The sequence below is a fragment of the Limulus polyphemus genome, unplaced genomic scaffold (assembly GCF_000517525.1).
Source record: "Limulus polyphemus unplaced genomic scaffold, Limulus_polyphemus-2.1.2 Scaffold4454, whole genome shotgun sequence".
Classification (NCBI taxonomy): Eukaryota; Metazoa; Arthropoda; class Merostomata; order Xiphosura; family Limulidae; genus Limulus; species Limulus polyphemus.
This window is the reverse complement of record NW_013670064.1, coordinates 2,702-25,269: the sequence shown is the minus strand read 5'-3', so window position 1 is coordinate 25,269 and position 22,568 is coordinate 2,702. Positions and strand designations below refer to the sequence as shown.

At 34.1% G+C, this 22,568-nt stretch overlaps 1 protein-coding gene across 2 annotated transcripts in view; it reads right to left on the bottom strand.

Moving 5' to 3' along the window:
- The window catches only part of LOC106471170 (ubiquitin carboxyl-terminal hydrolase 30-like), an 83,200-nt gene extending 61,128 nt beyond the window's left edge, over positions 1-22,072 (bottom strand). The window contains exons 1-3 of one of the 2 annotated variants that reach the window (XM_022399809.1): positions 21,917-22,072; positions 18,216-18,360; positions 9,553-9,733 (exon numbers count right to left, since the gene is read on the bottom strand). In XM_022399809.1, coding sequence (XP_022255517.1) covers positions 9,553-9,733; positions 18,216-18,327 — 293 coding nt within the window. In that variant the 5' untranslated portion in view covers positions 18,328-18,360; positions 21,917-22,072. The remainder of the gene's footprint in view (positions 1-9,552; positions 9,734-18,215; positions 18,361-21,916) is intronic. The other variant, XM_022399810.1, reaches the window with a different exon arrangement.
- Between the last annotated feature and the right edge of the window lie 496 nt (positions 22,073-22,568).

Below are 22,568 nucleotides of genomic sequence, written 5' to 3'. Positions count from 1 at the left end.
CTTTTATAAAACAAAAATATTTGATTTCTTCTATACATCACCAGATTACTAAGTGACGAGTAAGTAAACAGCTTTGGGTAAATGAAGTGAACCAAACAAAAATCCAATTATTGTATTAACACGAAAGTGCTTAAGCTGGTGAAATGAAATCATCTTTAGCTATTATAATACGTACAGTTTTGTGGAATGAAAAGTCACAATAAGACTATAAATATTCTTACTTAATGTACTTTGTTCTTAACAAGTAATGAAAGTATTTAATAAAAATGGTATTACAGTTTTAAATTTAAATAATTCAATATATATTTTAGTTACTTATAGTATTAACTAAATTAACTTTTAACATTATATTTCTTTAAGAGTAATACATACATTGGCCACATGTGATAGATATAGTACACAAAGATCTACATGTGACAGTTCTGCTTTGGTGCTTAGTAATATCATTAAGCAGGCCCAATCTCATTGGGTATATTCTGGGGTTGAGGGTCAAAACCACTGCTAGCAGCAAGGGAGATGAACTGATGATTTGGACAAAATGGTTGTAGAAGCATTTCGTAGTTTACCTGTTACTAATAATCAAGGCTATTTATTATCAACTGTAATCATTATTACAGAATTTTAGCAGCTCTTCTGATTGAAATTATCACACAAACATATTTAATATCTTGGTTTCTCTGTGATACATTGTTTTTAACATTTCCTGTTTATAAATGTCTGATGCTTTGTTTATTTTCATTTCAGCAGTGGCAGTGCAAGTTTCAAGAATAAATAGGTTTTATTACTGTGACAATATTATCTGTTTGCTGTTATCTTGTTTCACACCCTCATATAAAAAACATATCATGGTTCAAATTAGATACCTTCTATTTTAAGAGATTAAACATATTTTGTTGCATTTTTATAGGGTTAAAATGATAAATACTTTTCACCTTTGTTTTTAATTTTCCAGTGCAAAGCCCTTAAAAGTGCAAGGCCAAAGCAAATGCTAGTCATGCTAAATGCTTAATGCTTGTGCTTCACCCCTCAAGTTTAAAAAAAAGTAAGGTTCAAATTAGGTGCTGCTATTGTAAGAGATTAAACATATTTTGTTGCATTTTTATAGGATTAAAATGATTAATACTTTTCAATTTAAAATAATATTTTTAATTTTCCAGTGCAAAGCCCCTAAAAGTGCAAGACCAAAGCATGTGCTAGTCATGCTAAATGCTAGTGCTTTCTGCAACTCTCTGTAAGCCAATTAAATATTAGAATAAATAGTGAACAGTGAGACAATTTTTACTGCTGTTTTACAGAGATTATAACCTATCATTACCTTATACATATGAAAAAGGAGGTTTGTCTAAAATTATTGTTAGGTGGAAACATGCTTGCTAAACTTGCACTGTATTTAGATAAGTATAATTTGTATAATACTGTTACATGTGAGCATTGTTTTATTATACATTGACAAGTTAATTTTGTAAACTCAAAACTTTGCTATGGAGTTTTAGGGCTTATGTTAAACATATAGTAATACTGAATGACAAAACAATTCCTTTCAATTGGTAATAGAAAACAGTAAAAGTAATTATTTACTGTTTCTTGAGGTGTATTCTGAAGATTTGTAAAATATCGACATAAGTAGATTACCATTTTTCTTAATCCTTACTTATGGCAAAATTATTAAATGTTTTCTAACAGATCAAATGAATAAATGTTGGTCACACTATTGAAGGTAGCAGTTTAATCTGTTAAGACTTTTTGGTGACATTTTTATTGCAATAAGGCCAACTTATAAATTATTAACAATTATGTTTCTCATCAAACAAGAAGTTTCATCTTATGAATAAAACATTAACTTGTTTGCAGTCTTTTCTGGTATTGTCATCTTATTACATGTTTTGTAATACATGATGTACAGGATACATTTTCATGTGCAACAGCTTAAAATTAAAAAACGTAACTAAATTCTAAATTGTTGTAACTGAAGATATCTATCAGATTAAGTAAATGGTAATTTGAAAATGTCTTAAAAATCTCATAATGAAAATAGGAAGATTAGTCTCACGATAATAATAATTGCTTAATTGAATATAATCAATTAACAGCCCAACAATTAATTAATTAGCAAATTCCTCTAATTGCCAAGCCCTACTAAAATGTAGTGTAACGAATTTATTGTATATTTATTTTACTATCCACGTTTGTTTAGATTAAATTTATATTTAGAAACATACATAGCTTATATTGTTAAATATGTAAAATATCAAAGGAGTTCCAGACTAGAAAGAAGACTTTATAATGCTTGTAAGTTTGTGAAACTTTTGTTTACAAATCATTGTTTGTAATAACTATTTGTAATAACTGTTATTGTAAATTGTTTTGTTGTGAGTATATTAAAACATATTTTTGCTAAAAAATAAAACTGTGTGTATCAATCTTGTTGGCAAATATCATAAACTGACTATATATCAGCTTTTACTTAACTGCTAAATCAAAAGTCCAATTTAACTACTAAATTTAAATTATCAGTTAACTCGGTTTTAACCTTTCAAAATTGTAATACGTAACAGTAGCTACAGCTCAGTGCTGGTCAGAAAGGAACATGAACATGTTAGCAACTGTGGCTTGAGTGTCACACTGCTCACACATTGGGAGTTCACTCCCTCATAAGATAAAATGATGAGTAATAAAACTATGGACAATTTCCTCCCCCTGATAACTGCACAAACTAGACAGCCAGTAACTGATACTAGATTTTATCTGAAAAAGTTTATTCAAATGTTGCTCATCTCATTTTTTGCCTGCCAACTGATGTGAAGCCTAACCTTGTTGACAGGCTTGAAATCCAAATATGAAATAGGCAAGATTTTAGTATCACCAGGTATGGATGCTTTGGCCTCGGTGTCAGTGAACTCTTTCCCTTGAATTCCAACATGGCCAGAAATACAGAAAAACTAGATAAAGATAGATGACAGTGAGAAATAAGCCATTATTTTCTGAAAATGTATGAGGACTGGGTAAGAATTAACCTCAACCAATTCCAAAGCCTTCAAAGAGCTAAGTGAGTCAGTACATATAGTATAATTGGTGTACTGCTTTGCTTCAATTACTTCTTCCAGAGACTCAACAAAGACTTCAGTTGGCCTTGGTGTCAGTGAGCTCTTTTCCTTAGATTCCAACATAGCCAAAAACCAGAAAACAGAAAAACTTTATAGAGATAGATGACACTGAGAAACAGGTGGGATGAAATGATGGTATAACAAGCCAAGAAGGGATGGGCTAATCATTGGATATCATCCAATGTCACACACATCTCAGTCAACTTCACTGCAGAACTAAAGCCTCTGATTACTAAGCATAGAGTCTACATCTTCAATACAGAATCCCGTGCCAAGGTGACCAGAAGTCTATGCCAGTTTAAACCAAATGAGGGCAAGATAAATGTTGAACACACAACATAGACCGGACGAATTTCTGAAAAGAGGTCTGGAAAAAGACATTAAGAAGCATTTTTGAGTAACAATTGGGAACCTGACTTTTTAATATAATTCAGGTGTGCTGAAACCAAAATTGAGGTTCCCAAGCAGAATTTTGAGTTCTTGACCTACAAATTTGCAGTAAATTAAGAATTTGAAGCATATTTCTGTGTTTATTTCAAGCATAGAAAACTTGTTAAATCAGAATATATTAGAGAACAATTGTTGACTAAATAACTTTGGACATAATAGAACTATAATGAGTCCAAAAATTTTGGCACATAGGTCATATTATGAGTTACTGACATTTTATATTATACAACAAAAAATAGCCACTAAAACATTTTCTTTGACAACAGCTTTGTTTATGTGAAATACTGTTTGATTTTTTTCTCAGAAGTGAGCTGGACAACAACAGGTAAATGAAGCTGGATTAATGGTACCTGCTCAGGATAACAGGCCTAAAGTTTCAATTCATGTTTCCCTTCAGAGAAATAATATCCTATATTTATAACACTGTATGCTATTGTTAAAGACAATATAGATAAAGACAAAAACACTATCCTGAGGTAGAAAGAAATGTTCTTCAGTGTCTCATTATTGTGTATGAGGCAGGTCAACCAGTTGATTTGCCCTCTTTACTGAAGCACAAGCTTCTACCAGCACCTGTATCATTTGCAGAGATGAATGGTTCACTCCACACAGGAAACAAGTCAGTATTGGCAAATATAATAACAGAAGGTAACGTCTGTCCTGAAGCTGTCAAACTTCATGATCATTCATCTTGCCTCATCATTGATGGACAAGCAGGAAAGCCTGCAAATGCAATGACTTTTGGGGATCTGACAGACACATTTGTTAGAGCAGTACTGCAGACTAGCTCTAACTGTCAGCAAGTAGACATTGTCTTCAACAAATATAGAGAGGGGACTATCAAGGCCACTACTAGGACAAGATGCACCAAAACAGCTCGACCACTCAGACAACTTGTTGAGGGGTGTAATGTGCCTCTGCCAAAAAACTGGACAAATTTTCTGTCTTTTCCAGATAATAAAGTAGACATTGCACATTTCTTGTTTGAAGAATTGCTTTTCCTAGCACCTAACGATAAAGAGACTGTTGTTGCTGAGGGATTCAAAGAGGAACTTGAAGTTAGATCATCAAAGTGAACAACTGATGTAACTCCTCTGAGATCCACACATGAAGAAGCTGACATAAGGCTGGTGCTACATGCTGTCCAGAGTTAATTTAATACTGTTCTTGTGTCATCTAGAAACACCGATGTTCTCATGCTTCTAGTATCTCATGTGCATGATGTGAACACCCGTGGATGATGTCTGGTACATCAAAGAAATGGGGTATATACTGTTTATACTGTATATATTGATACTGTTTATACTGTATATATTGATACTGTTTATACTGTATATATTGATACTGTTTTCAAAACATGCCAAAAGATTCAGTAACAGCTTTATTACCATTAACAGGGTGTGATACCACCTCTTACATCACAAATCACACCAAGCAAATACCATAGAAAGTCTTCAAAGAGCACCATGAATTGCTGAAGGACTTGAGAATTGGTGAGTGCACAGAGCAAACCATCAAGTATGTCAAGAAGTTTGTTGGAAGACTCTGTAGATTCAGCAAGGTATATATTTTTCTCCAAGACCGATAAACCTGAAGCAACATCACTGACAAGTGATGCACCACATCTGATGCAGATGCACTATCAATCCATGATATGGAGAAAAATTACCTGTGCCATACAAGTGCTTTCTGAACTGGTGGACATGGGATGGAGACATAGTGATTTAGGTCTACAATCCATCCTGATGTCATTCAGTTCCATTCCAAACAACTGCCTGGAAATTATTTCTTGTTCGTGGCAAAAGCAGTGCAGGAGTTTCCATTGTAAATACCACAAATCAGGGTTAAGATGTACAGCAATGTGTGCTTGTAATAGCAAAGTGATGAGCAAAATCCTTGTAGGAATAGAATGTAATTGTTTCAGATAAGCAATTTGATATTTCCACAGGCTGTTTGTGCACAAGTTTTGTTGATAGAAGCCCTTTTGAGGAGTTTTTGTAAACGAAAACACTCAAAGTGCAGTTACTCAAAATCAAAGTGAGGTGCATAATAACATATAAAATGCAAGTTTTCATGTTGTTGAAAATTGACTTACTGATAGACATTATTGAAACATGGAATAGCATTCTTTCTGTAATCATAACATGTCAACATTATATGTGCATGAGTTGTAATAATGTCAAAACAGATGTGATTTTTGTAGTTCTCTCCTTGAATTTTATATCTTGAGAGGAAATTAGCATTATTGGGAATCATCACTGTTTACTTTGTTAAAAAGTGATAATCACAGTTTGTTTATATTCTGAAGTCTACGAACAAAGGTATCTCTTACATCCTATCCAGTTTAATGGATGTTGACATAATGTTATAATATGCAGTTAATAGACCATGTTGAGTTATTAAACATAGCAACTGAACATAAATATTTGAACCCCAAATTAAACATTCAGCACATCAAAATGATGATATAAAATAATGTTGACCTATTTATAATCCCTTAATAATCTCAACAGTTGCATATAAATATGTATAGAAGTTTTTAGTGGTGTAAAGCATAACTTATCTAAAATTGATAATTTAGCAACCATTTTTTCTTTTGAGTTAGAGGGTCAAAAACTTAAAATTCAGTTCCAGAACCATCAATTTTGGACTCAGCATACTCAAATTATACTAAAAATTCAGGTTCCCAACTTTTATTATAAAATGTCCCTTACAGTAATATTTATTAAAACTTCATCCTGTCTAACACTTACCTGCTTCCCCAAGAGGTGGAACAAATGATGCATAGGATTTTCAGTGCTCTTGTATGTTTCACTTTAAGTTCATTTAAATGTTAAATAAAAGTCAGTTTAGCATCAAAGAGAAATTCTAAGAACATTGTCTCAGCCATCGTGGGATCTGTGTACATCCCAGATTGACTTTGACATCAGGGTGCGATCTCCACTGGTGGCAGAAATGTCTATAAACAGTTTTAGATGACAAAAATTTAGAACCACTAGCAGTGGTACATTCACACAACTTATTGAGAGGAGTTTAAAGCTGATCCATAGTCCAGCTTCAATTGAATGAGGTCATGATAGATCTTCAGCAATTCAGTGCCCTTTGTACACTTAACACAAAGCTGCTTAAGATGTGGAATAAATGCTAGCTTACAGTTGAAGAGATGTTCTAAGAACTTTATCTCAGCCATCATGAGAATAACAGCATTACCCAGACAGACCTCTAGATCAGGATGCAAACCCCTCTGGCAGCAAAAATGAGAAGATGAAACTGTTTGCTGTGTCCACCCCAACAAGCGAGTGAGGGCAGTCTGAAGCTGCCACTCTACAAACCTCATATCGACTTCCAACAAGAAATGTGAAAGTAATTGTCATAGAGACTGTTGCAACAGTACGAAGAAGTTGTACAGTAATAGCACTGATCTTAATAGTGAAAAGTATGACACTCAAGATACAGCCCTGGAGACTCCAAGTTCATGTGTGAAGGATTGTGACAATATTGAACCCATACAAACTTGGAAATGCCTGTAGAGTAAAAAGTTATGTAACCCATAAGAAATGAAATCCTGTAAAATACCAAACCTCCATGTAGTGTCATAAGCCTTCTCAAGATGCTTCCTGATTGAGGTTTCAAGATGAACCAGGTGGTCCATAGTGGAACATTGTCTATGAAAACCACATTGGGTAGGAAAGAGAAGGTTGTGTGATTCAAGGACCCAAACAAAACAAGCATTAACCATCCTCTCCAAAACCTTACAGAAACAGCTAGTCAAAGCAATAGGATAATAATTATAAGGAATCTTGGGATCCTTCCCAGGTTTAGAAAAAGGGATGACAATAACCATACATCATGCATCTGGAAAACATCTTCCTGCCAAACTGGGTTCCAAACAACTAGATGAAGTGCAATAGAGGCAGGAGAGAGATGGCACAGTACCTCATAATGAATATCATCAGGTCAACTGATGTACTGCCAGACTGATGTAGAAGAATTTTAGACCCACCAGCATTATGGACAATTGCAGTTAGAGAGACTATCCACCCAAAAAGACTGTGATTTGATGGCTGAGAAGGCAGAGAAGATATGTAAGTGCTGGAAAGGTTAGAAAAGCACTCCCCAAGAGTGGCAGCAATTCTCTGTATATCAGCAACTTCCTGGCCATTGAAGACAAGATCAAAGGGGGGATGGGAAGCATACTTCCAACTGACCCTCTGAATCCTGTACCAGATGGCCTTGGAACTGGTAGTTGAAGAGATGCTGATAGTGAAGTTAATCCAAGATTCCTTCTGGCTTTGATGTCTGACCTGGCAGGCATGGGAATGAGCCTGCTAAAAAGTGACACAGTTGCTAAGAGTGGGATATTTGCAAAAGATATCCCAGGCCTTTTACGACCACTGGAAGTCATGGATTCACCATGGATGAAAATACCATTGGAAACATGTTGAGATTATACAAACAGCTGCTTAGACAATACAATCAGTTAATACCTCTATGCAGTCATTAATAGTGAGAAGATTAATAACAGCAGGATCAAGTTGCAAAGGAGAGGCAGCCAGCTTGCTCTAGCTTCCACTGTGGCATGAGTCAAGTGGCATTCATTGCAGCTAATCTCCCTCAGAATGATGGGAAAATGATCACTGCCCAATGGGTTATTATCCACTCTCTAAGAAAAATATGGAAAAAGGGAAGGGGAACAAATGGAGAGATCAATAGCAGTAAAAAACTGCATTAAAATATGTATATGAACCAGTACTGAAGAGAGAGAAGTTGTGATCCAAGAGCATACATTCCACAGAACAACCCCTCCAACAAATATCAGCACCACTCCAAAGGGGGATTGTGTCCATTAACATCTCCCAAGATAAAGAAGGAAGATGGCAACTGTTAAATAAGGTCACCAAAGTCTACTTAATTATATACTTTTCCTGGTGTCAGGTAAAAAGATCAAACTGTGATGGTGTGACCAATAGAGACATGTATGGCAACAGCCTTCAGGAGTCAACCAGCAGTGCCACACTTCCATAAATTCATCCATCATACAACCTGTCATTCCTGTACAAGGAAAATTGCCAAAAAGTGACAGCATCAGCAGATCTGAGAAATGTTTCCTATTAGAGACATAAGGGACAATAATGTCATCTAAATTAGAAAAGAAACCTCAACAGCTCCACTGTATCAAAGTGACCATTTCTATTAAGTAGTAGTAGAAACATAATACAGTATAAAAATGGATAGATGGAATAATCATAAACAGTAATAACTGGAAACCCCAATTTTAATTAATTGATTATTTTTGTGACAATTGCTTTATTCGTAACTTCAATCAATCAATTAGTTTATATTTCACTAATATATGATCCAACAGGTAATTGATTAAATTACCCAGCTCTAGTGCCAAAACAATTTAATGTAGCAAGTATAATTTAATGTATAGTACAAAAGTATTTACATTGGCAACAAAGTTATTGGGTTTAATCTCATAAATGCATACAGGCCTAATTTTTTGTGTAAGTGATTGTTGTTTACAAACCCTGCATCATATTACGAACACAATGAAACTCTGGTACACATGCCATGAGTATTTTATTTTATTTACATGTCTTACCCTCCTTCATCCTAAAATATTTGTTTCATCATCACTTTGATCAGGTTTTATCATTTAAATGTTTAGTTTTATAGTAGCTTACTATGGGAAAGCATTCCTAGTTCAGTTACATTAACATTTAACATGTCAACACTAGTGAGCATGTGTAAACGTATATCTAGTCACAGACAAAACATTTTAGTTTTTGGTCAATTACTAACCATTATTTTGTTCTTTGAAACATATCAAAAACATTTTAACAAATGTTATATAAAAATATTCATAAAAAAAGAGTTTTCCCCCAAAATATCAAACTGTTGTATCTTTGATTAATTAAGTACATTCAATTAATCAACATAATTTTCAAATAAAACAGCTACTAAATACCTCTACTTCTGAACACTAAAAAAAAATAGAGTTTTCAGTAACACCGATATCAAGCTCTTGTTTTTGTCCAAATAAGATGTTGTCTGGTCTGTTGGGAAAGAAGCTGTATGACCAAGCCATCTGATTAAAGTTTCACAAGAAGACAATGCTTGTAGGACAGCATTCAGAAAGCATGAATTTCCAAGATTATGAAGGCCTGGAACATAACCTAGGAAGAAATATTTTCTGTACATATAACTTACACACACACACATATTTATTAAAAAAACAAAAATCTTTTGCTAAGCACACTGTTAAAAGTATAACTCCATGTACACATCAAGCAAATCATTTATTGCACATAAACACATATTTTCACTATAGTACAAAAACTAGAAATCAAACTCGTCATTCAAACACAACCCATTTACATTATTATACAATTTTTGAAGCATAAAATAATATCACAAAACATTTAGTGCATAAACATATAAAAGTCACTTGGTATTAAGCCCAAATAAAAATATACCAACCTCTTAGCACGTCTGTTCACAAGAAACCAAATAAAAGTTCACATTTTCCTACACTAAAAATGTATTTCCGATAGGTACTTACCTTGTTTCATCCTAAGCTATCTTGACCTTGATTTGCCTTCTAAGCATTGCTAAAAAATGTTTCACTAATAGCCCACCAGTCTCTTATACCTCTTTACAGACATCTCTGACATTTGTCAAACACACTGACAACCACAGGTTCTAAGACTGCTTTAACTATTTCTCTGATGTAATACTTGAAGAAACCTTGTGTAGTTGGATATAGTGTGTATAAAAACCCAGCAGCATTAAGACTGAAAACTAGTGTCCAGTGTAACAGTCCCACTTAGCAAATCCAGCAGTTCAGAAGGATTTAGTGTCTTGTGAACACAAAATGTAAAATGGGATGGAGCACATCTCCTAAGAAGAAATGTGAATAACACCATCAGCTAAGATTTTGTATCCATGACCTGATTATATCATCACTACTTGATGGTACCTCTGCATGATACTTTCCAGAATGTGAAATACGTAAGCATCAATGGATTTGACTTCTATTGTACCAAAAAATGGTCTGTATACTTTACTGGAAATTTACTAATTTGGAACTATCTGTTGAAAAAATGTGAAGCTCAGTTTCAGTCAAAACCAGCCAGATTAAATACGTTTTTATATCAGCGTGTAATTAACCACACATCTTTTAACTTTTTTCCTATAAAAGTAACTACATTTTAAATTGTACACAATGTTTAGACACACTGTACATGCACAAATATCATTTTTTTTAAGAAATGTATCGTGCACTCATCACTAGCCTAAAACTTCCACACATTATTTTCAGTCTTTAAAAAACATTGGTATTCTTCTTTTAGAGTACATTAAACTATAGAGTATTTACACAGAATGCTAATAATATACTGTGCATTATAAATAATCTAATAAATTTCAAAGTTAAAATTAACAAAAACTTCATTAATTAATATTGCTTCAATAATAAAGTGGCACATATTGTAATCCAACTTATGCCAACAATGGTTCTTAAATGAGAAAGCATTTGGCAAAATATGCATTAATGTCCACGTCAAATTTACAAAATCTGTATGAATCTTCATAAAATTACTGTGAATGAATATAAGTTTTGATAGTCCTAGAACTAAACCTGTTGCATTCAATGATTCTCACATGCTACTGCAAAGCTGAAAGTTTTATGATGTATGAGGTGGTCCCAATCTTCAGAAGGTAAGGTAACACTATGGATTCTTTGCAGTAATCAACCTTTTCAGCAACAGTGATAATGATGATATCCTTCAGCCATTGAGATTTTTGCTTTATTCCTATACAACTTATAAATATGTTGGTCAAGACTTAAAAGAAACTGGGCAGACTGAAGCCATGAATATGATCATAAAGGAAGCTGAGCATATCCAAAGTGTGGATCCAATGGTTGTTTCATGTGATTTAGCTAAACAAAGAGCAAGAGATAAATCATAGAGCAAGAAAGATCTACAGGCATACAATTACAAGGCATCAGTAAAATTATAGTAGTATTTTTTCCAAGGGTATTTTTTTATTGCATTTTTTTTAGTATTTAGCATTTTTAAGTCACCAACAGGCACTGTCCAGTGAACTTCAGTTATTTATCTCCCTCTAGCATTACACTGATTTTCCTTTTCCATACTAATTTGTTTCTCCTGATTTTTACTCTAGTATTTCCAGTTGCAGCTGGCAGTTTTTGCTATTTATTCTTTATCCTCTTTGTTGGCATTGTCTAGGTCCTAATTTTGAGGAGTCAAATTACAGTTTGTAGTAAGAAGTTTAACTGTTTGGCCCATTGTTAGATGATTCCATATTTATGATATCACTGATTACCTTCCAGTTCTTTTTTTATTTTAGTCTTTTATTTTGAGTAGCTACGAAAGATGGAAAGTGTAGCACTTACATAGCAACTTCAAAAACTACAAGACTTGACAAAGTCCTTTACAGCATGTTAAAGGTGCAGCGATGTTATCTGACCTCAAAAAAAACTCCTCCATAAACACATTACTGGTATAAAACAGAAAAGAAAATATTGATATTATTTGTCACCTGCTAAATATTCAACATGGAATCCAAATTTTCAAAGATGACAAACAATTTTAGATAAATGTTTATTTATGCTACCCAACATTTTGGCTTATACCTTTTTTCAAGGGTCTATAAACATCACAGGTTACAAAAATTATTCTGTGGATGGCGAAGTGTAGTAAAAGCATTATAGAACAGGTTAGAATTGCAGATCATAAAAGTAAATGTTGAAAAACAAAACAAAATAAAAAATAAGATAAAACAGATAAATCATAATAATAGTATTATAAAGCCAGGCAATGTATATGTTAATGGAAGGGCATTTGGACAGATGAAGTCAGGGTTGTGTTGCAGGGATGAGCAGAATTGGTACACGGCTGTCTGAGTAATCACTCACAAGACAGCCAATATGTGTAGTAAGGTTAGGTCTCATTTACATCAAATATTCAATAAAAGAAAATGTGAGCGAAAACACGTCTTACTCCACGACTACCAATGAAGAAGTGATTTTGGCCTAAGCTGCATTGAGGGAGTCAGCTGTGCTGGGAATTGTGTCTTGCTCCTATTGGTGGAGGGTTGTTGCATGCTCATTTGCATGCTATCATGCAGCTGTCTCACGTGAAAACACGTGAGGTTAGGTGGAAGTATCAAGGATAGTGGCGAGTGAAACTTTGTGCTTATAGAGGGCAGTACAAGTCATATTGTTCTATGAGCTCAGAAATAATCAGCTACTGGCTGTGGTCTTAAGTAGATTGCCAGAGTCTAGCTGTGTTGATTTCAGAAAACCGCAAAAATGTTTTATGGAAATTAATAGCCCAATCAAACAAAAACACACATATCCAAGATTTCTTTTTTGATACTATATGGTTGTATAAGGATGTCTGGCTATTTTTTTTAATAATTTCTTTAAAATAATGGAGGGATCAGACCGCACCTACTTAAAAGACAAATAACAACATTATATGATAAGAGTTATTAATTTCTGAAAAAAATTGTTGGGAGTTTACCCCTAGATCAGTTCTTACTTATCCAATTTTAAAGAATAGTTATTAATTTCTATAAAAATGGAGGAGGTCTAGATCCTCTTCACCTAGATTCATGCCTGCTTATACAACTTTAAAGAATACACTTATTTTTTCTTAAAAAATTGATGGAGGAGGTGTATGGGCACACTAAACCTCCTTCACATAGATATACACACCCTACTTGTACAACATTAACCAGTTATGCAATTATAAATTAGAAACATAATACAATATACAAAAACAACAATACTTTATTTAACACTTTATTAGCCAGGAAGCTGGCAGTGGATGCTGTCAGATAGTTGACTTCCCTCTTGTCAACAGTTCAAAATCAATGACAGTAACAGATGGTCTTAGTAGCTTTGCAACAACAAAATCAGGATGATTAAGTTTAGTGTCATTGGGAATTAAACCAGAGACTCTCTTGTCATGAGGCATCTCTCTTCCACTATGTAGCTTTTCGATTAACAACAAACAAACATAATGGCAATATTTTGATTACTCGGACATTTGGACTAATCTGAAAAAGTAATTACTGGAAACCTAATTTCAAATAGTTGATTATATTTTTGACAGTTGATTAACTGACTGTTGGAAGCATCAAAAAGGAAGATTTTCCTTAGCTGAAAATGCATTTTGGATAGATACTTACCTCTCTGCACCACTAAGAGCTATTACCTCATATACAACTCCAGCAGAATTTCCTGCACATGCCAGAAACCTTAAACGTAACTCCATCCCTCCACATCTCTACATGAATAGCACCAGCCTATGACAACCATCATAATGTTGTAGACATACACAAATAGAAGAGTGACAATCTCCACATACAGTAATCTCCATAAGCACCAGCATATAATTGTAGGCTCATTCTTAATGAGACAAACAAAATTCCCTGGATGTGGAGAAAAATGGTGTTAGGTAGTGCAAAGTGATAAGTACCTATCTGAAATACATTTTCAGGTAAGGAAAATGTTTACTTCAGAAACATTACCTCTCTGCACCAATAAGAACTATAATCTCACACTGAAGATGGTGGAGGGGCTAATGCTGATCAATTATAGAGACACGCTATTTTGTGAAGCAGCAACAGAAAAGGAAAGCCCATGGGGTGTGACTTCCACAAGACTAAGGGTTGCATAGTGGAAGAGTTCCTGATTTTGAGACCTCATCCTTCTCAACCAGAGAATACTTTCACCCAAGAGTTTCTTTTATGTCACATGTTTGTTTGCCATTGATAGAAAATCTAAGAATGGCAGAAAAAAATCCAGTGTTGGTTTGTGCATGCCACAAATGTGTAGTGTGGTTACAGCTCGACGCCACTCCATCTTGATTAAATCCAAGTGCTATCCGGCTGGACATATCTACTGGAAATTGTGTTGTTTTTGATAGTTAATATATCAGTGGGTATATGTAGTAGTGCATCTCAAGGCAAAGCCTAGTTCCATTTTGTTGTACTTTTCCACCAGGGATAACTAGATTTAATCTATAGCAAGGTATCATTACACAGTCAGGTAAGTCCCCATCCCTACATCTCAAACATGGTGTGGGCCTGCTCAGTTTCTTACTGGAGGGAAGGCATCATTTGAAGAGTAAACTCTCCATATAGACTACCCCAGCAGCTTGGGTCTCGGGAAGTAAAGTTCTCCCATACTCCATTATAAGAATTTGGGTGGGAGCAACATTTGCATACGGGGAAAACAACACCAGAGAGAGTGCATTGACTACAGTCATCAACTAGAATTAAGACTACAGCATTAAGACTAACTGACTACAGCACAATCAACTAGAATTAAGTTCCCACTGAGAGAAAGTGTAATTGGCTACTACAACTAAAGACAAAACTATGCACCAGGTACAAGGGCAGGATTACACCAGGTGCTGTCATTGAAGTTGGAAAAGTACAAAAACAGCCAGGTAATACAAATATAGAGATACACTACCAAACCAGTCTTGCAGAAAAACTCATCTTTACAGTGGGCACTGAGTCAGGGGTAGGTGGGATTAACAATGCTCTTATCTCTATCTCAATGTGGATTTCAGATAAGTATTCCCTGTGAGGCAAAGCTGGTCACTCAATGGGATCCAATAACACCAAACAGAATAAAGTGATTTGGAGATCATATAAGATCAATGATGGAGCTAGAAATTAAAAAGTAACAGATGAAAATCACCTCACAATAGCCTCTGGGGAGGTTGGAAGATGGCAACCAGATGGAAGCAAACACCAGAGAAACAAGGAACTACCCAGAGATGCAAGTAACTTGAAAAGAATGCTTTAGGTATAGGCCCCATACTTGCCTGCAATACCTCCTCCAACTGTCAGCATTGGTTAAAGTAGAAGGGGATAAGTCATGGTAAAACAGATGATGGCAGTTTCCATGAAATGGAGCAGACAAAACTGGATAGCAACAAACAGCCATAACTAAGCATAAAAGACAATTGGGATTGGAATGATCATATGATGAGGAAATGGAAGGGAGAGACATGGGAGAAAAGCATCTGATCACCCTCTTGGGCACCCCAAGTTTCCAGAAGAAAGGAGCATTCAGAGAACAAGTCAACCAATCCTTGTGATATAAATTATGGGAGGCTTCTATGGTATGAAGTCCAAATGATGATGACCGCCAGCAAGTAGAAGGAGAAAATATTCTTCACGAATAAAAGATATAAAGAACAGGAGCTCAACAGAACAAACTGGGGTATGTAAGAGCCCACAGAACCATACAAAGAACCCAGATGGGAGAGGGACCAGACAAAGAGGACAATGAACAAAAAAGGCCTTGAAAATTGCAGAGAAACAGGTGAAAGCAAAGGATTAGTGCTGGGCAAGAGGCAGAAGTTGAGTCAAAAAGCTAGGTAAAGCATAGATTCCAAGAGTGGGTGTCTCCCTGGCAGTTGATGTAAGAATTAACCATATAATTGTCAGACAGGATCATCATCAAATGGCCCAATAAATACTATAAAAGATTTGGCCAATCTTGAAAAGCTGCAGAAATCATCAGATTGCTGATAAGCAGAGATCTTTCTTCCAACTCAGACTAGACCATGAAGAGATTGTACGGTCCAGAACTACCTTCCCCAACTGAAAATGAAGGCACTAGTGGCAAAATGCAAATCAGGCAGAGGGGAGCAATCAAGTCACCAAGACAGAGAAATGTAGTTGGATGGAGACGTGCAAGGGTAAATAAGGGATCACAGGATGGGTGTCTTAAATCTCCCCAAGCCCATTGAAGGGGATTCATGTGTAAAAAGAAGCCAGAGTTCCCAAAAGTGGGAGAACCTTTTGTATAGAGAGAGAAGAGTGCAGAGCCTTTGATATCAAGATTTCCATGGTTTCAAAATGCAAAGGAGATGATTAAGACTGCTCTGTACAATAATCAAGAAAAACTCCCAGGAATATATTGAATATGCAGAGGATAGGAGAGAATATGGGAAGAAAGAAGAAATGGAGTACAGAAAAGCAGGTAGAGACCTTAAGAAAGAATTTCCTGGGTTGCCAGTAAAGGGGGACTAGAGGTGTACAAAGGAGGAGAGACAGGCACTGATGGTTTCTTAAATACAAATTGGCTCCAAGGAAGAGTTACTGTCCAATATCATGACAAAGTGCCCTGTGGTCAAGGGAATAACAAGTAGAAGCAATAGGAAGAAGAACAGGAAAAGAGATCACTCCACTTGACTCCTGAAGTCTGGTAGCCAACTGAGGGACCTGAGTTGGAAATGAAGTAGGCAAATGGGAACCAACCACTTAATACACAGTAGTAGGAACATCATGTTTTAAAGCATCAGCAGTTAATTTGTTGTTACACCATGATTCATCACACCTCCATAAGATTTGAGTAATTTAGTTTATGTATGATATTTTCAATTCCTGACCATAAACAGAAATCCTAGACCTGTTATACGCTAAATATTTACTCTACTGATTGAGTTAAAGGGATAATTATTGAACATCAACTCCATTTACAGATAAGGTTTCTGCAATTGCAACTGACTTGGAGAAACTTCTTGAACATGAATGTTGGGGCCTTGGGACATATCAACAATGTGAATGTTTTTATTTTATTCTTTTTTTTGAGAAAATGAAGTTGTAATCACGTGGGTGGAATGAATGTTCAACAAAGACAAAAGTGACATGACAATAATGAAAGGATAGCAGACATTCAAAATGACAAGAAATTCAAAAAAGCACAAGAAAAAACATGTCTGAATACAGACAGTGCTGTGAAAATAATGAGACTGTGATCATGTGCTTATGAGGATTACTGCCTAATGAGATAATATCACCCTCCGGTGATTAAGGACTACAGCATTATGTTGTAGGCTTGTGCTATACATGTAGGGATGGGAGTGTGTTGAAAGCTTGTTGTATATGCAGTAAATTTCACAGCAGTTGTGCATGAGGTAATAGCTTTTTGTGGTGCAGAGATAGGTAAGTAATGTTTCTGAAACAGTAATAATCAAAAACACAAACTTGAATAATTAATTTGTTTATGTAACACTAAACAATGTAATCACTGCTCATAGATAATCAATTAAATTGGCCAGCTTTATAACCTTATGACAGTAACCTCAGTAACTCCCAAAAACTTGTCTTGTTCACATACATTTCATGTTTACAAGACTATATCGGGTTTCTCATGATTATACTTTATAGCCTCACTTCAGCTTAATGATTGTTTCTTCAAACCCAAGCCAGTTAGCTTCCTACTCAAATCTCAAGTGTTAAATTTCTTTGAATTCAAAACTCAAGTGTTAAGTTTGTCTAAGAACAATATGTATACATCCTTTCACAGACATTTGTTTTTTCTAGTTAATGTCAAACTACCACTAGAAAGATGGTAACAGCTTTATAAAAGAGGGCATTATTTTTTATTACAAAACCTTACAATACTGCACTGGATTCATTGTTGTCTGCCACCAATTTACAAAGACCATACAAGTAGGATCTTTGGCCATTGAACATCCACTTAAATCATTAACTACGTATAACATAATACTTCATTATAAAAGCACAAAGCATAAATGTAATGTCTTTGCTTTATATTTCAGAAACTCGACTCTTGCTTTACAATAAAAGAATTATTACCTCTAAAATTTCTCTTCTTTGCTACAGTAGGACCCCAAAGAACATAAATTCCAGCTAAAGTAATTGCTCCAAGTACACCTCCTATAAGAAACCTTGGTTTTTGTAGATCCATCTTTTTATGACACTCACACCACTGTAATTATGCCTAAAAATAAATACACAAAGATACATAAGATACTCTGGTTATAGATATTGTCACATCCAAAACTCTTACTAATGAATATATTTCTGCTTGCAACAAACTTCCAAATGTTTCACTATTAGTAAAAGATTTATTTGTATGCTTATTCAACTAAATGGCCTTAGCCTTTTAATTATTATTAAACAACTGTACAAGCTGGCCTAGAGCAAAGTGTAACAATGTATTACAGTACACTGAAATATTTCAATGGTTCCACATTGTTCTGAAGTATGTAAACAAAACAAAATAATGGTAAAATACAAATACACAAGTTTGTAATGCATTTAAACTGCAAAAGAGTGCATACATATTGTTATAACATTTCTCTTTTATTGCTGGGTTCTTTTAAATTATCTGGTTAAAATAATTCAAAGTCCAGTCCACATAAATAATAATAAATTCGTTTATTTCATCCTTAACATTTCTACAAGTTTGAACTATGTAGTTTATAGGCTACATTAACACATGACATTCAGCACCATGCTAACGCAACAAATAAACGTACTTGTAACAATTCATGGCTGAAGTGAAAACAAACTGATTGATTCATCTAATGGCTAGAAAAAACTACAATTTTCACAATTATCTTCTTGATGCTTCACTGAACCCTGTATATATAATAAACTCTATAATTTACCAGAACTTTTGAGATCAAATATTCTAGAGCTTCTTAGGTGTTCTAAACCTATACTATTAAACTTTTCAATCTTAACATCATTATGATCTGTAGCTTCCTCCAGCAAATTACAATGTTAAAAATATACCTTACAACAATATACTGCATCGGCCTGATTATAAGGGTCTGTTTTCTGATTAATAATTATTCTGTAAAATTCATAATTGCCATATAATTGTGGCCCGACCACAGGCTCCTTCTCCTACTCTAGCCTGTCACATTCCTGAATGTCCAGAAAGCATCCATCTACGCATGCATGCCAGATGTTCGCTCAAAGTCATTGCTAATTCTTGCAACTAATCCACCTGCAGGCTGTTCAGTTAGAGTATTGATTTTGTAGCCCTAAAAAAAGGATGTTATGACTCTCAATTTTTTTTTCCCATGGTTTCTGAAAATGGGAGTCACCTTATATTTGAGATTGCCCTATAATCGGGCCAATACAGTATACAAGTTCTGTTCAAAATTTTCATCGTAATGCAAGTTTAAGATTTGGAATGTACCTTATAAAGGAAATTTGTATACTAAGTTTCTACAGACCCACCTATTTGCAGAAAGCAGAGATGTAAGGATATCATTCATATTAAAAATTTAAATATTCTTGAAATCTGATTAACCCAAAAAGACAATGGTTTTAATAAAAAATAAAAATACTTATCTAAAATACAATTTTAGAAACTTGGATTTAAATCTGAGAGTTTTATAACAAATATTCCTCACATACTGTTAAGATATTCTACAATAAAGCAAGTTTTAAACCAGGATGTTCTTTAATAAACTTTATACGGTTATTTAAATATTGTTGAATGTGTGACATATTCTCAAACATCACTAATATAAAAACATAAGTTAGAATTTTATCATACATATGATGTGTGTGTGGATTTGATGTATTTGTATTTTCAGAAAGCATCTGACTAGGTGCCACAAAAACTGTTTGTTAAAAACTATCTTTGTAGGTGTGGTGGATAGGTTGGGTCATTGGATAGAAAATTGCCTGGATGGAAGAAAGCAGAGGGTTGTAATATATGGAGTTCATTTAAATTGGATTAATGCCACAAGGCTCTTTTTGATTTACATGAATAACATAGATTGAAGAATTGTCAATAGATTATTTACATTTGCTGATTGTATTAAAGTTTTAGGTGTTTTAGAGGATGCTCCTGGTTTACAAAAGAAATTAATTGGTTAATTTGGTATATAAATGGCAGATGGTCCTTAATTATAATAAATGCAAGGTAATTCATGTGGGATATCACAATTTGAGTTTTGAATATAATTTTGATAGAAATAACGTTAACAATGTTATGGGATAAAATGGATCTAGGTGTTCTGGCTGCTCAGTCTCTTAACCCATTCAAGCACTGTGCTGTTGCTAGTGGCACGGGAAATAGGATGTTAGAATGTATCTACAAAAATATTGTATCCAAGTCTAAAGAGATGAAGATGTCATTGTATGTCACTGATTAGGTCACACTATGTTCAATCTTTGGGTCCTTACTTTAGAAAGAACATTGAATTGTTGGAAGGGGTTAGGGGAAGGATGGTTACTAGGATGGTACCTGAGAAGAAGAGGTTGTCATACAAGAATAGGTTAGGATCTCTGAACTTGTTTTTCTTGAAAAAAATATGAGTTAGAAGAGATTTGATTGAGGTGTTTAAGATTCTTAAAGGAATTGCATCATCTTTATTTTTATACTTAATGGTGAGAATAGAGTAGAAGACATAAATATACATTTTGTTGGGGTAAGGTCATCTTCAGTTAATAAAGTTTTATTTTGCTAACAGGATAGTTAGTCTTTGAAATGTTTTGCTTTCAGATGTGGTAAATGCAGTTAATTTAAGTAGGTTGTAGGGAAGGCTTGATAAATACTTCAATGTCAAGAGTATGTTTTGTGTTTTATTTTTAAGAGTCTAGTATAGTGGATAGGATGGCCTAAATGGACCAAGAAGTCCCTTGTCCAAAAATTACATACATGTAATTATATATGAAAAGTTACTAAAATAGTATAAACTAATGTTCTACAAAATTTATCATGTGTAATATTTAAGCTTGTTTTTTTTACCCCATCTGATCAAAGTACCCATGCATGATACAAATAATTTTGAAAACCTGAATCAGGTAATCTCAACTTCTTCTATGCTTCAACTTCAAATAAATCTATACAAATCCTTGTGAGCTTTTTCAACTCAAGTATCATTTTAGTAGTTTTTTCAACTTTATGAAAGTTTATCTAGTATTGATATATTTTCCTTGTACTTATATATGATTTAATATAGTATCATATGCTGATATATTTCCTTGTACTTATATATGATTTAATATAGTAACATATGCTGATATATTTTCCTTGTACTTATATATGATTTAATATAGTATCACATGCTGTTAGTCACTTCACTACAACGGTATAAGAAAAAACCAATATGCTTAAAAAGAAAAAAGAAAAATGCATAAGTGATCTACTAGTACTACCTAGCATGATGATTGTTTACAAAATTTCATTTATCAAGAGAAGCTTTTTTTCTCTGTGTAGCATTTAAACTATAAAGACTAGGAGTAACTCAATTTATATGTTTATCAGTATCAGTAAGAGTTGTTGTATACTTATGTAGACCCTTTTTCATCCATGTAAATTTATAATTAGCAAATAAAATTGTAAAAAATTAAAATGGGTTTAGGACTTCTAATGCCATTATATTTTTACTATATGGTATATTTCTACTTTTAGTATTTTAGTTTTACGAAATAGTCAAATAGTATTTCAAACAGTGCCAATTGAGTAATTAACTGTCTTTAAGTTTAAAAGTTCAACGAGTAAAGCCTCGTACATATATTTTACTTACTTGATTTATTACTTAGACATTTACTAATGCTATAATATTATCGATCTCTCGTCATTCACCTCATTACCAATACAACACCTAATAACTGAGGTATATTTATATTCTCTGTTTCACCACCATAAACTCATCTTTATAATTTACTACTGCTTTACTGTTTATCAGTTACGCATGTTCTGACTAGCAAACAGCGCATGTGTCGAGCCAAATTCTTCAGTATAATAAGTTATACATTGATTTAATTATATTGAATGTGTTTTGTGCGTTTTTTCTTATAGCAAAACCACATCGGTCTATCTGCTGTGTCCACAGAAGGGAATCGAACCCCTGATTCTAGCGTTGTAAATCCGAAGACCGTGGGACAATTATATCGAAAATTATTTTTCAAAATCAGTAACATATAAATAGTTCACAAATCTGTTGAAATTGTCTTACACCAGGAAATATAGATTCAAACAGTGTCTCAGCAGTAAGTCTGAAAGCTTATAACATTAAAAATCGGGTTTAAATACCCATGGTTGGTCCCGTTGTGTAGTTTTGTGCTTAATAACAATAATTTAGTTACATTATTACCAAAACTGTGTAATGGCAACTATTTTTTATACTGCAGATCGTGGTGGCAAGGTCATTATTTTCCTGTATTGTGTAACTAAAA